Genomic DNA, 16,279 nt, shown 5'->3' on the forward strand with positions numbered 1-16,279 from the left:
TCCTATCCTGATTCTTGTCACATAAAGAAAAATTTTTTTGGTAACATCATTTATGTTCATAGGTTATACATTTTTCGATTCGCTAAACTCCAGTGCGAGTACACTTATGTCACTGGTCGACATGATGTTTGCCAGTCTGTTTATTTGTTCTGAATATGCTAAAGAATTTTTTCAGTGCCTGTGCACTTTGTTATCTGTCAAAAAAAATTGTATATACATTTTTCTGATTTGCTACTATGTTTTGTATTCACATTTTGTCTTTGTCTGATATATTTTGTACTTAGTGCGTGTGCACAACATTTAAATATTCTGTAAGTTGTAGGCTTTTGTTAATTAAAGAAAAATTTTGCCGCGATTGGCAAGTCCAAATGACTCACCATCGCTGCCAAATTTTTGCCCCCCCAGTGGAGGGTTATGAAACACGTATGTAACGCAGCAGTGATGGCGAGGCATTGTAGCATCTGTGACCAGAGAGTTTGCGCTTGACCGCGCGAGTGTTGCGAGCGGTTCTCACTCTGTCTGTAGTCGTTGCGAGTCTGTAGCTCTGTCTAGTTGAGGGCAGTACTCTGTCAGTAGTCGTCGCGTGCAGTACGCTAGTAGTCGTCATGCAGAGTTCTCGGTCAGTAGTAGCAGCCCAGTGCGGTTGTGTGATGTAGGCGGTCGGCAACACTGGTCAAGATGGTGAATAAGGTATACTGTTAATTAATATAATTATTAGATAATGAAAAATTGTAATTATTCTCCAACAAGTTCCCCAATAATAATTTTTATTTCAAAAGCATTTTTTTCAAAAATTTAATTTTTTATTGAACTAAAGATCTCGTTGCACTTCCCATTTCATTCCACTTCTTTTGAAGAAAAATTTCACTAGAATCACAAAAAAAAGAGAATATTATTATTTGCAATGCAGTTCCTCCAAGCGGTGCGCAACAACAAGAGCAGAAATGTGACATCCATTTATTCTGAGGTAAGACTTTAATTCTGATTGTTTTACACAGGGCCAAAGACCGATATTTCGGTTTAATTGTATTTTCTTGTCACTGAACGGACTTTAAATTTTGTGAAGAATTTATATTTGAGTCAGATTGCGTATTTCACATTTTTTGTTGCCATTGTCAGTACATTTCATTGTGGGCAGGTTACGCTTAGAGCAGTGTCCATTAGCATTTGTATTAAGTATTGTCTTTTTCCTTTTAAAATTTTTGTGGCGAGGTTACACTCGGCTCCCATTTGTATTGAGTATTGTCACTTTATTTCTTATAAAATTACGGTGGGGAGGTTACACTAGTGTAACCTCCCACCGAAATTTTAAAAGAAATGTAATGACAATATTTAATACAAATGGGAGCCGAGTGTAACCTCCCCACAAAAATTTGAAAGAAAGAAACACGACAATATTTAATTATGAATGCTAATGGACATTGCGCTAATTGTAACCTCGCCCACAATGAGAGGTATTGAAAATGGCAACAAAAATGTGAAATTCGCAATCTGACTCAAATATAAATTCTTCACAAAATTTAAAGTCCGTTCAGTGACAAGAAAATACAATTAAACCGAAATATCGGTCTTTGGCCCTGTGTAAAACAATCAGAATTAAAGTCTTACCTCAGAATAAATGGATGTCACATATCTGCTCTTGTTGTTGCGCACCGCTTGGAGGAACTGCATTGCAAATAATAATATTCTCTTTTTTTTTTTTTTGATTCTAGTGAAATTTTTCTTCAAAAGAAGTGGAATGAAATGGGAAGTGCAACGAGATCTTTAGTTCAATAAAAAATTAAATTTTTGAAAAAATGCTTTTGAAATAAAAATTATTATTGGGGAACTTGTTGGAGAATAATTACAATAAATAAATTTTTACATTATCTAATGATTATATTAATTAATGGTATGCCTTATTCACCATCTTGACCAGTGTTGCCGACCGCCTACATCATACAACCGCACTGGGCTGTTACTACTGACCGACCGCTCTGCATGACGACTATTAGCGTACTGCACTGCTCGACTACTGACAAAGTACTGCACTCAACTAGACAGAGCTACAGACTCGCAACGACTACTACTGACAGACTCGCAACGACTACTTGACAGACTGAGAACCGCTCGCAACACTCGCGCGGTCAAGCGCATACTCTCTGGTCACAGATGCTACAATGCCTCGCCATCGCTGCTATGTTACATACGTGTTTCATAACCCTCCACTGGGGGGGCAAAAATTTGGCAGCGATGGTGAGTCATTTGGACTTGCCAAGCGCGGCAAAATTTTTCTTTAATTAACAAAATTCAACAACTTACAGAATATTTAAATGTTGTGCACACGCACTAAGTACAAAATATATCAGACAAAGACCTGACTGAGAACCGCTCGCAACACTCGCGCGGTCAAGCGCAAACTCTCTGGTCACAGATGCTACAATGCCTCGCCATCGCTGCTATGTTACATACGTTTGCTCAAAAGACTCTCAACGAAATTCGATCCTGGACTGGGTGTCGCCAAGTGTAACCTCCCCACCGTAATTTTATAAGAAATAAAGTGACAATACTCAATACAAATGGGAGCCGAGTGTAACCTCGCCACAAAAATTTTAAAAGGAAAAAGACAATACTTAATACAAATGCTAATGGACACTGCTCTAAGCGTAACCTGCCCACAATGAAATGTACTGACAATGGCAACAAAAAATGTGAAATACGCAATCTGACTCAAATATAAATTCTTCACAAAATTTAAAGTCCGTTCAGTGACAAGAAAATACAATTAAACCGAAATATCGGTCTTTGGCCCTGTGTAAAACAATCAGAATTAAAGTCTTACCTCAGAATAAATGGATGTCACATTTCTGCTCTTGTTGTTGCGCACCGCTTGGAGGAACTGCATTGCAAATAATAATATTCTCTTTTTTTTGTGATTCTAGTGAAATTTTTCTTCAAAAGAAGTGGAATGAAATGGGAAGTGCAACGAGATCTTTAGTTCAATAAAAAATTAAATTTTTGAAAAAAATGCTTTTGAAATAAAAATTATTATTGGGGAACTTGTTGGAGAATAATTACAATTTTTCATTATCTAATAATTATATTAATTAACAGTATACCTTATTCACCATCTTGACCAGTGTTGCCGACCGCCTACATCACACAACCGCACTGGGCTGCTACTACTGACCGAGAACTCTGCATGACGACTACTAGCGTACTGCACGCGACGACTACTGACAGAGTACTGCCCTCAACTAGACAGAGCTACAGACTCGCAACGACTACAGACAGAGTGAGAACCGCTCGCAACACTCGCGCGGTCAAGCGCAAACTCTCTGGTCACAGATGCTACAATGCCTCGCCATCACTGCTGCGTTACATACGTGTTTCAGTACATTCTAAGATCAAAGTTACAATGCAGTTAAAAATAAATTAAGCCCTGTTTCTGCAAGTGAGCATCGTAGTGGTGCTATCATATTTATCAAAATTACACTCTTAACCCTGTACAGAAAAGATCTCCCATACCTAGTCTCACCAGTCACCTACCACCCACCGCCTCTCTCAGACCCACCATCATGCCACAAAGGAGCACTCCCCTTGTGACTCAGTAATACCCAGAACTGGAGCAACTTAGGATATTCTCCACCAGGGTTATGACAACCTCTCACCAGGCCCTGAAATGAGGAATAGCCTACTCAATATCCCTGTTCCACCCCTGCTTCCAAACTCTTGCCTCATGGCTCATATCCTTACAATAGTCCTAGGTGCAAGAGCTGTCCCATACATCCTCCCACCACCATCTAGTGGAGTCCAGTCACAGGCATCTTATATCGCATCAAAGATAGGGCTACCTGTAAAAGCAGTCATGACCTACAAACAAAGCTGCAGGCACTATGCTGATTTCTACGAGGGCGTGACAACCAAGATACCCCAGAATGAGATTTTCACTCTGCAGCAGAGTGTGCGCTGATATGAAACTTCCTGGCAGATTAAAACTGTGTGCCCGACGGAGACTCGAACTCGGGACCTTTGCCTTTCACGGGCAAGTGCTCTACCATCTGAGCTACCGAAGCACGACTCACGCCCGGTACTCACAGCTTTACTTCTGCCAGTATCTTGTCTCCTACCTTCCAAACTTTACAGAAGCTCTCTTGCAAACCTTGCAGAACTAGCACTCCTGAAAGAAAGGATACAGCGGAGACATGGCTTAACCACAGCCTGGGGGATGTTTCCAGAATGAGATTTTCACTCTGCAGCGGAGTGTGCGCTGATATGAAACATCCTGGCAGATTAAAACTGTGTGCCCGACCGAGACTCGAACTCGGGACCTTTGCCTTTAGCGGGCAAGTGCTCTACCATCTGAACTACCGAAGTACGACTCTTACGCCCGGTACTGAGATACTGGCAGAATTAAAGCTGTGAGTACCGGGCGTGAGTCGTGCTTCGGAGCTCAGATGGTAGAGCACTTGCCTGCGAAAGGCAAAGGTCCCGAGTTCGAGTCTCGGTCGGGCACACAGTTTTAATCTGCCAGGAAGTTTCATATCAGCGCACACTCTGCTGCAGAGTGAAAATCTCATTCTGGAAACATCCCCCAGGCTGTGGTTAAGCCATGTCTCCGCTGTATCCTTTCTTTCAGGAGTGCTAGTTCTGCAAGGTTTGCAGGAGAGCTTCTGTAAAGTTTGGAAGGTAGGAGACAAGATACTGGCAGAAGTAAAGCTGTGAGTACCGGGCGTGAGTCGTGCTTCGGTAGCTCAGATGGTAGAGCACTTGCCCGCGAAAGGCAAAGGTCCCGAGTTCGAGTCTCGGTCGGGCACACAGTTTTAATCTGCCTGGAAGTTTCACAATCAAGATACTTTCTGTTTGCATGAATGGCCACTGACAAATTGTTACTAAGAGGCAGCTGGACCACTCAGTTGCCAAACATGCTGCCCAACACAAATGTGCTTCATTCCAATGACTATTTCACAGCCTGTGCCATATGAATCTTTCCTACCAACACCATCTTTTCTGAGCTGCACAGATGGGAACTCTCTCTGCAGTATATCGTATGTTCCTGCAACATTGTGGCCTCAACCTGATCTAGTCCCTGTCCTTCACCTGCCTATTGGATTCCCTGCTTCCACTCCAGCAATCTATAGCCTCCTATTCCACCAACACACCCACTAGTCTTTCTCTCCCTCCTCTACTTCTCTCTTTCTCTAGTCCTCCTCACCCTCTCAAACCTCTCAACTGCACCTAGAAATCCTACCCTGTCCTCACCACGTCCCTGTGAGCTTCTACAGACAGCACCACACCTTCCTCCACCCCTACCTTGCTATCCCTCCCCTCCCCATACCACGTTATCCCTCCTCTCCCCTTCCCCTCCCCTCCCCGCCCCAGCCCCCCAGCCCCCTAATTAATTCTATAACCCACAGATGGCGCCACTTTGAGGCGCATTTGCTGTAACCAGTCTGGCCTCAGTGTGACCAGAGACTGTTAATATTTTTTGCGATCTCAGATACAGTGAGTCACTTAAAGGGATCTTCAAAAGTAAGAAATTGCTTATATTGCCGCCAGTACATGTTTGTAGAAGTGTAAAATATTTTAAATCTTAAGCAGTACAGCAGTGAAAACAAAGATATACATATTTGTAACACAGCCCGTTTCACATGTGGATCAAATATTTAACAAACTTAGAGTATCGGGAAAGTTCACACGGCTTTGAAGAAGTGTCTTATTAATTAGTGTATTTGTTTATTAAAGAAAATCTCGGGGGATTAGATTATCTTCATTTCCACCATATTACTAATAAATAATTGAGATAAATTGTGTTTTTGTTACTGTTACGAGAAATTAGTACTTCATTTGTAACATGTCCACAATCCAAAACACATCTTGTCATTGGCAAGTGAATAAATAAATTTTCTCATGTTAGCGGTTTGAGTTTTTTTTTCCTCTCTCTTAAGCTCCGTTTTTACATTGTTACTTATAAAAGTGTTTTCAAATACATTTTTTTCTTCTTACACCTCACTTTTTTCTTCCCACCACCAAACTAAATAACTTAATCAACTATTTTGTTTTTACGTACAGATATGACATAGAACATGCAAGATTTGAAGATTTGGAAGAGGACCCAGAATGCCAGAATGCTGAACATACGTAAGACAGTTATTTATTTATTTATTTATTTCTTGTACTAATATAACAATGAAAAATAAAATTTTGAAATTGGAGGATCAGTGACTTTATATGTGTTCATATTAATTAGCACTTCACATTATGTGCATAGTACTGCATTAGCTATTCAAGTTACTATTGACATCAGCAGTAGCATTTAGCAGATTTATTTCCACAGGTACTGTGCGTCATGTACTCGAAGAAAAATGCGAGAAGAAAATGAAAAACCAATTGTCTGCAATAAACTAGATTCAGAGTCTCGAAATCATGAGGTGAACTACTGTTAGAACAAGTTATATCTGTTTAAACACTGTGTTTGATGCATAAAAATACCAAAATTATGAAAACCCTTCTTCGCTAGGTACACTATGGTTCTGTGAGGTGGAGAAATGAAGACTATCAGATAGGTTCCAGTGTGTATCTTAGGCCAGGAACTTTTAAATTCAAGCGTGTTGCTGCGCCTAAGGATCAGAAAAACAGAGATAAAGAGGTAAGGGCTTATTTTCTGTAATGGTTGTTTCCTTTGTTTGTCTCATTGTGGTTTTCACATCCACTATAAGGTGGTTATGAGGTTTATATCCACAACTGAGGGTCTCCCTTGGTATTTGTCAGGATTATTGCAGTCTTTGGGTCCATGTGGTACAGAAATATGTGAACTAAGAGTTACTAACCATCGCCACTTTATTTCGACAAGGACGTGTATAATAACATGCTCACTACGCCAACATGTCAGAACAGTCAGACGTCCTAGCACGAACAAATGCCGATTTGTCAAGACTCCGATTTGTCAAGACTCCATTATGAGCGGAAAAAGACAAATTCTGGTGAAATTGTGCACATTGGAAACAGTTCTGCCCATGCTGGTGGCCGGTGATGACCCACAACTACTGTGGAGGTGCTTTGTGCTGGTGTATGCGAACACCATAACACATCAGCATTCCATAATAAAGCCAGCATGCACTCATACTTGCACATGGTGGTTGTCCAAATCTGTGATCCTTAAATCACACTCCCAAACAAGATGACCTGCTGAAAGTGACTGGGTTTCATGAATCTGTTTCACCAGGTGTGGCATCAGAAGACATTGCAATGATTATCTCACTTGCCGACATAGTAACAATTGGTGCTGATGAGCGGGCTTTTAAAATCACAGCTTGGTACATGACACATGCTGTAGACACAAGACAAATTAATAAAAGTAAGAACAACACCATACTGACAGTTAAGGATGGATTAACGTTATTAGAAGATTCGAAAGACTTAATCCTATTTGCTGCTCAAATGAAATTTAGCTCATTGTTAGCATCATTATATTTTCTTGGATATCCACAATTAAATCATTTTCCTTTGGAAAAGTTGTCAGGGAATGGTTTGCATATGTTAGTGTATATTATTCATTATAATAAACAGGTAACATTCTTGTTAATGGGAACTTTCCAGCTGCATGAAAAGTAGGTGACAATTCAGAAGGCACATCAAACATATCACAACATAAATCCTCCTGCGAACCAGGAGAGCTTCTGTTGGAACATAGGAGACGAGGTACTGGCAGAAGTAAAGCTGTGAGGATGGGGCGTGACTCGTGCTTAGGTAGCTCATATGATAGAGCACTTGCCCGCGAAAGGCAAAGGTCCCAAGTTAGAGTCTCAGTCCAGCACACAGTTTTAATGTGCCAAAGAAGTTTCAATCCTTTAGCTGATGCATGACATGAAGGCCTTCTTGTTGGCACATGATTGGGTAAGTATAAACTTTATACATTTCAAAATTATGCTTTACTGTAGCAGTAAACAACAGAAACAATAACAGTTAATTCACCTCTAGCCATTAAAGAGTGTATTGTGGTTAACTTGTACTAAGCATATAAATTATAAGAATTAACATAGTAAGTTATACTAGATGTTGCATGTAACTTACTTTCCGTTAATAGGAATATCTGTAAGAATTAGTCTGAATCTAAGAGCAAAATTCTTAAGCAATCATTTGAACTATTTTGTAGAGCTGTTCCCTAAATTAAGAGCGTCAATTCTAGCATTTGACAGACTGTCAGTAATTCTTAAAAGCGGGGAATCTAAATCTAAGTGAGCACTCACAAGATTTAATCCTTCGAACAGCTCTTGGATGGTTGCATTCATCTCACCACAAATCATGTTGAATGTTTAATAAATTGCTTTACAATTTGTTCAGTAGAAACTGTGTGATTAGTAATGGTTCTTTGCATATTCCTTAATACAATTATTTCACATCACCTGTACACCCTGGGAAAAACCCAAGAATTTTTAGAATTTTGGAAATTTTTCATTGTTTTAGTTTTCAGTTAAAGTTTTGTCATTTTGACTGGTAAGAACTGATATTTTAACAAAGAATTTTACTTTAGAAAACTAAAGTGCTGGGCAGTTCTGCGCTGCTGTATAAAACCTTAACCATTCAAAGGGTTCATAACTTTTATGGTTCCAAGAGGAAGTATACTGTCACTTAACATGGAAAAAGTGTACTTTCACCCTGGAAAAATGTGTTTTTTAAATGAGAAAGCTGGGAAAAATCATTTTCTTTATCCACGTGTAAACCCTGTTTTCATTAGACAGGTTAACTGAATTTCTTCTAGACAGTTGTTCAAGGGCTAAAATCTTGTCTTTAATGTCCAGTAGATTTCGCCTTGTTAAAGTACCAAATATAGTATGAAGGGTACTTCCTCCAAAATCAAACTGGGCAAGTTTGCACCTAATCAAGGTTTTGTATGGCAAAAGATTTAAGAAACAGTTAAACTCTTTGTGATAATTAGGAAATGTGGACTCCACTTGCATTTTGGTGGTAATCCAATTGCTATACACGGCATCCCCATTTCCAAAACTGTGTTATTATCGTTGGCTAAACGAATCAAATCAATTTTCTTCTTAACAGAATTGAATTGTTGAATCTCACTCAAAAGTTATTTAAGTGCAAGCTTAGAATTGTTTGTTGAAACGATCATGGCTGACCGTTGTTGAAACAAAACACCTGTTGTTTGTGGTACTGCTACTACTATAGCATTAATGGAAAATATTGTCATAGTAAAAACTAGAATTGCAGTAAACATGAATAATTAATTCTAAACACTAGAGTTAAACAATGAATATAGTACAAATGCGTCTCTGATGGTAACCTGTGAAATAAGATTTACTTACACTTGCACACTTTATGTAACACCTGCAATCCATATTTGCACAACACATTCACATATGCACGTGACTGGGAAATAAATACTTTTAAACTCATTCACACTACACGTGTCTATGAAGATGGTAGGGGTGTCTGGGACTAGATAGATTGGTCTTTTGCGATGCCTCACTCTCGAAGTCTCAACTGTGACCTCATACTGCTCATGTCCTGGATTCAGGAACAGCTGGTCGGTCTCTCATTCCTTGGTGTCGTCTCGTGATGCTACAGGAAGTCTACCTACAAATGGCTTTACATGATTGACATGAACGATAAACAAATAAAAAGGTAGTTGGTGTATAAGAGTGACATGCAACAATATCTCTAAGATCGGTTACTGTCCTTTCCAAAACTTCTAAACAGTTTGACGTGACTTTTGTTTAATGCTATGTTGCTCAAGTATACAAGATCTATGACTGAATACTGTGACACAACTGCTTGGCGATCATGTTGTTTCGCTTGCTGCAGAGAAGGTTGGCAATTCCACTATTTGACTCCCTCCAATGTTGCCTTCAGGTTGTACACCATTTCCCTTATATGTTCATCGCTGAGTCCAGCAGCTGATTGCGCAAAGTCCAAGGATGAACCCATTCTTCTTCCATCTACAATCTCATGATGTGTGAATTTTTACATTGTAAGTACTCAACGACATGCGGAAGACACAGCCCAATTGTCATGCTTGCTGACATAGTGGCTAATGATCTTGATGAGTGTTCCATGAACTCTCTCAATGTGTCTGTTTTCCTTCTGGGTGTGCTGGTGTAGTTCTTAGTTGCATTATTTGTATTAGCTTACAAGTCAGTTTAAACAATTCACTCATGAAATTCGAGCCTTTGGCACTGATTGTCCTTAATGGTGATCTAAACTTCAGAATCAACTGTTTTACGAAAACATTAGCCACAGTTTCAGCACTTTGATCAGGTATTGGCATATTGAGAAGATATCAAAATGTTTTAACATGGTCAATATACAGGGTGTCCCATTTATCTTGACCAACCTAAATAACTGTTTGTCCAGATGCAAATTACAAAATGTTTCAAGCAAATGTTCTTTAGCTGTCAGAAGGACATCAATCAGCATGATTGCCTTTGTTGTAGCTTTGTTTTTTTACAAAGATATGAACAGCTGTATGACTTTTTTAAACGGCACCCTGTATTTTTTATTTGGTATTTCATTTCCTCTCCTAAAAACATGTTCAAAATGTATAACAGTGTACCATTCACAGTGTACTTTGTTATACAAAAAAACCAAAGCACAAAGCTCCTTTTCTGCTTTGTTTAATTGTTTGTAAGCAAATGACATTGGGTGTTCATGGCCATCAATTTCTTAAGACAAAATAGCACCAACAGAACAATTTGAAGCATCTGTTGAAAGAATGAAGTGCATACTGAAATCAGAATAGGCTAACACTGGAGCTCTGTTTAAGGCAGATTTAAGTTCTTCCATTTCCTTCATGCATTCTGTTGACCAATTGAATGTAGTTACCTTTTTCAGTAGCTGTGTCATTGGATGTGCTATATATGCATAACTGGCTCTGAAACGCCTATAGAAATTTGCTAATTTCAAGAATGATTGTGATTCCTTTAAATTCTGTGGTTCGTGAATTTCTTGACAGCTTCAATTAATTTTGTATCAAGATGAATTCCTTCACTGGTTTAAAATGCCCAAGGAAGTTCACTTGATTTTGTACAAAGAGACATTTATCTATTGACAATGACAGATTTATGCCTTCTATACACTTGAAAACTGATTGAAGTCTCTGAGTAGACTGCTTCATGTTTTCTCAAAAAAATAAATGAATAAATAAATAAATTATGCTGTCGAGGTATATTAGAGCTGGTATTGGTGTGAATCCTTGTAAAATGGAATCTGTCAGGCACTGAAAGGTGGCTGGCACATTGTGAAGTCCAAATGGCATAGACAGGTATTTATTCACACTTGCTGTTGTAACAAAGTATTCTCTCGATCATCTAGATGCACTGTCAGCTGATGATGTCCACTTGTTAGATCACAAACCGAAAATATTTGACATCTGCCCAAGTAATCCAGGATTTCTACCAGGTTAGGCATTCAGAGCTACGCAGTCTACGCAAAAACAGAACTGTGGTTCTCCGAAAACAGATTTCTTCTTAACAGTGACAAGCGGTGAACACCATAGTGCAGGATCTCTTGGTTTCATAATTCCAGCTTCCAGTTGTTCTTTATCCATTTCTTCTACCAGCGATCTTTGACTGAATGGTATTCTGTAAGGTCTCAGAGTGATAAATGCTGCATCTTCAAAACAGGCGCTAAAATCTTCTGCTCTTCAACTGTCAGATGTTCTATCTTCTGCCAAATCTTGTTCTTTACTTCATTATTAATTTTAACTCCTGACTGCAATTTTTTGGTACCACTACAAAGATCTGTCTTCATAACTGTGACATTTGAAACTCCATTTGGGATCTATATGACATCACTTCACTTATGCTTGACACTTCAGCAACTTTCGTTCCTCATGACAATAAAATGTGTTCATTGCTCATGTTCGCAATTGTTATTGGGACTAACTACATTCTGTGTCACCATTGTGGCTACGCCTACACTTTTGGCAACACAACAATGCATTTTGTCGAGTAACTCACATTTATCTGACCACTTTGTCAATAACAGAGTTCCTTCTTTGCATCGGGGTGATTTGACTTGGATATAGATTGTTTTTTTGTACTCCCTGGGGAGAATGCTGAGGCTGATTAATCTGCACATTGACTTGGAGGGCTTGAACTGACTTATGGGTCGGTTCAATCGATCCCAGGATGTCTGTGCTGCTGCTACTTTGAGTATGATGTGAAGAATGATTTTCTAGGTCATAGTGTCTATAGCCTAGTCTGATCCATCTATCTGCGACAAATCTCTCTGCCCTGTTAGCAGATAAAAAAATCAAACTAAAGTACACAGCCATAGTGCATTTTGTTGTTTGTAACTACTTGCACCCTCGCTGTGTATTTTTCTTGGCCTAAACATAATTCTACATAAGCCTCTCCATGGTTATGTAACTCCCTGCCATTTGATCTGTGCACCTTTAACTGTGGTGGTCTTAACTTATCCCTTTTGTCAGTGTAACACCACACTTGCAAAGCATGTGCTCCTGTGTCAATTAGTAGCTTGATATATCTTCTACGATAGACAGCATCAATTACAAAGTCATTGTCGATCTGATTTTCGGTGGAACTAACAGCAATCACTGTCTCGTGCAGGGGGCCGACGATTTGGTGGCACGTATGTCCCCATACTTGTTTAATGATATGCCCAGTTGTCTGTTACACGCATTACTCTTTCTTTCTTGCGGCAATCTCTCGATATGTGGCTCTGTATCCTCCTTGCAGCATTTATATGTTTATGACCAGGCTTGTTGCAACTGTAATGTTCTGCATTTGTGTTGAATAGATGACACTCTTCTTTTTGCATATCATTCAGCCGTCTTAAATGCTTCCACAAAGCCAACAGCTACTTCTACCACTTCCTGAAAGTCTTACATTGCGCCAGTCTGACTGCTTTGCTTACTTCCTCACCATACAACCCATGGATGAATGTGTCTAAAGTTCTCTGATCGACTTTGAACAGCTGAATGTGATTCTCATCTTCTACCAGGATGTATGTTTGTTTGTTACTGTTCTGAATTCTGTCGGCAAACTAATCAGTAGTTTTGTACAGTTATGAAGTTGCTCTCTGTAGAATCTGACAGCATTTTTGCATTTGAATCTCTGAACAACTGTTGCTTTGAATTCATTGTAATCTTCTGGCTTCACACAAGTGGGCTCCACACTGATGAAATCTTGTGCGGTTCCCTGAATTCTTAGTTTACCAACTGTTAATTTATCTGGATCTGTCCACGAACTCAACAAGGCAGCTTCTTTAAATTTATGGAAGATTACTTTTACTTCTTCCTTGGGTTTACCGCTTAACACTTGTACTGATGTCAATAATGAGAAATTCCTTATGGGGCCAGCATTGCAAGAACTATGATTTGACAGGTCATGTGAAAGACTGCATGTCTTTTTAATCGCTGAATCTCTTTTCTCAAATCGTTTATAATGGTTTGGAGATAGATTGTGTTACCTGGGTTAGATTCTGACATACTGATTTATGTATGCCAACAAAATCACTATTACAGCTTGGGTTTTACAAATCCATCACTGCATTTCCTTTGGTAGCCAAATTTGAGTGGACTAACCTGAATTCCAGCGTTGGATGATCCTGTGTTGTCAAATGACGTCCATGCTGCTGCTGCTGCTGGTGATGATGATGATGATGATTCTCTGTGAAGATATGCCAGAAACTTGAAAATTCTTGGAAGTTCACACATTGTGCCACCTGCTCAGGACTGTAGGTTTTCCACAATTGATCCTAATACTGACACCACTACTGTTAGGTGGTTATGCAATTTGTGTCACCAGCTTAGTGCCTCCCTTGGTACTCGTCAGAATTATTGCAGGCATTGGGTCCTTGAGGTACAGAAATACACGAACTGTGAGTTATTAACCATCACCACTTCATTTCCAGGAGGACATTTATAACAACATACTCTCTAAACTGACCCGTCACAACTGTGTTTGATGATATAACACAAATACGGATTTGTGAAGACTCCATTGTGAGCCAAAAAGACATAAATTCTGCATCCAAACCGTGCGCATTGAAAACAATTCTTCCCATGCAGGCGGCCAGCAGCGCACCACAACTAGTGTGTCCGTTCAGGTGTTCTGTGATAGTGTATACTGACACCACACGTTGTCAGCATTCCAGGATAACAGCAGCTCGCATTCGTACTCTTATGTGCCGGATGCAACCCAGCGTACAATACATCCATGCTTTAAGATAAAATGCAACATTTTGACAATGTTGTTGTTGTCGTCAGTCCTGACACTGATTTGATGCAGCTCTCCATGCTACTCTATCCTGTGCAAACTTCTTCATCTCCCAGTACTTACTGCAACCTACATCCTTCTGAATCTGCTTAGTGTATTGATCTCTTGGTCTCCCTCTACGATTTTTACCCTCCACTCTGCCCTCCAATGCTAAATTTGTGATCCCTTGATGCCTCAGAACATGTCCTACCAACCGATCCCTTCTTCTAGTCAGGTTGTGCAACAAACTCCTCTTCTCTCCAATTCTGTTCAATACCTCCTCACTAGTTATGTTATCTACCCATCTAATCTTCAGCATTCTTCTGTAGCACCACATTTCGAAAGCTTCTATTCTCTTTTTGTCCAAACTATTTATCGTCCACGTTTCACTTCCATACGTGGCTACACTCCATACAAATACTTTCAGAAACGACTTCCTGACACTTAAATCAATACTCGATGTTAACAAATTTCTCTTCTTCAGAAACGCTTTCCTTGCCATTGCCAGTCTACATTTTATATCCTCTCTACTTCGACCATCATCAGTTATTTTGCTCCCCAAATAGGAAAACTTCTTTACTACTTTAAGTGTCTCATTTCCTAATCCCCTCAGCATCACCCGACTTAATTCGACTACATTACATTATCCTTTGTTGATGTTCATCTTATATCCTCCTTTCAAGACACTGTCCATTCCGTTCAACTGCTCTTGCAAGTCTTTCGCTGTCTCTGACAGAATTACAATGTCATCGGCGAACCTCAAAGTTTTTATTTCTTCTCCGTGGACTTTAATACCTACTCCGAATTTTTCTTTTGTTTCCTTTACTGATTGCTCAATATACAGATTGAATAACATCGGGGACAGGATACAACCCTGTCTCACTCCCTTCCCAACCGCTGCTTCCCTTTCATGCCCCTCGACTCTTATAACTGCCATCTGGTTCATCTACATCTACATTTATACTCCGCAAGCCACCCAACGGTGTGTGGCGGAGGGCACTTTACGTGCCACTGTCATTACCTCCCTTTCCTGTTCCAGTCGCGTATGGTTCGCGGGAAGAACGACTGTCTGAAAGCCTCCGTGCGTGCTCTAATCTCTCTAATTTTACATTCTTGATCTCCTCGGGGGGGTATAAGTAGAGGGAAGCAATATATTCGATACCTCATCCAGAAACGCACCCTCTCGAAACCTGGCGAGCAAGCTGCACCGCGATGCAGAGCGCCTCTCTTGCAGAGTCTGCCACTTGAGATTGTTAAACATCTCCGTAACGCTATCACGGTTACCAAATAACCCTGTGACGAAACGCGTCGCTCTTCTTTGGATCTTCTCTATCTCCTCTGTCAACCGGATCTGGTACGGATCCTACACTGATGAGCAATACTCAAGTATAGGTCGAACGAGTGTTTTGTAAGCCACCTCCTTTGTTGATGGACTACATTTTCTAAAGACTCTACCAATGAATCTCAACCTGGTACCTGCCTTACCAACAATTAATTTTATATGATCATTCCACTTCAAATCTTTCCGCACACATACTCCCAGATATTTTACAGGAGTAACTGCTACCAGTGTTTGTTCCGCTATCATATAATCATACAATAAAGGATCCTTCTTTCTATGTATTTGCAATACATTACATTTGTCTATGTTAAGGGTCAGTTGCCACTCCCTGCACCAAGTGCCTATCCGCTGCAGATCTTCCTGCATTTCGCTACAATTTTCTAATGCTGCAACTTCTCTGTATACTACAGCATCATCCGCGAAAAGCCACATGGAACTTCCGACACTACTAGTCATTTATATATATTGTGGTTTCTGTACAAATTGTAAATAGCCTTTCGCTCCCTGTATTTTACCCCTGCCACCTTTAGAATTTGAAAGAGAGTATTCCAGTCAACATTGTCAAAAGCTTTCTCTAAGTCTACAAATGCTAGAAGCGTAGGTTTGCCTTTCCTTAATCTATTTTCTAAGATAAGTCGTAGGGTCAGTATTGCCTCACGTGTTCCAACATTTCTGCAGAATCCAAACTGATCTTCGCCGAGGTCGGCTTCTACCAGTTTTTCCA

The 16,279-nt window shown here is 39.9% G+C and overlaps 1 protein-coding gene across 3 annotated transcripts in view; it reads left to right on the forward strand.

Annotated features, from left to right (window-relative positions):
* Positions 1 to 16,279, forward strand: part of LOC126484267 (DNA (cytosine-5)-methyltransferase 1-like) — a 265,477-nt gene that overhangs the window by 159,417 nt on the left and 89,781 nt on the right. For all 3 annotated transcript variants that reach the window (XM_050107689.1, XM_050107690.1, XM_050107691.1), the window contains exons 14-16: positions 6,052 to 6,120; positions 6,317 to 6,410; positions 6,500 to 6,628. In XM_050107689.1, coding sequence (XP_049963646.1) covers positions 6,052 to 6,120; positions 6,317 to 6,410; positions 6,500 to 6,628 — 292 coding nt within the window. The remainder of the gene's footprint in view (positions 1 to 6,051; positions 6,121 to 6,316; positions 6,411 to 6,499; positions 6,629 to 16,279) is intronic.

Source organism: Schistocerca serialis, chromosome 6 (assembly GCF_023864345.2).
Source record: "Schistocerca serialis cubense isolate TAMUIC-IGC-003099 chromosome 6, iqSchSeri2.2, whole genome shotgun sequence".
In the NCBI taxonomy this organism is placed as follows: Eukaryota; Metazoa; Arthropoda; class Insecta; order Orthoptera; family Acrididae; genus Schistocerca; species Schistocerca serialis.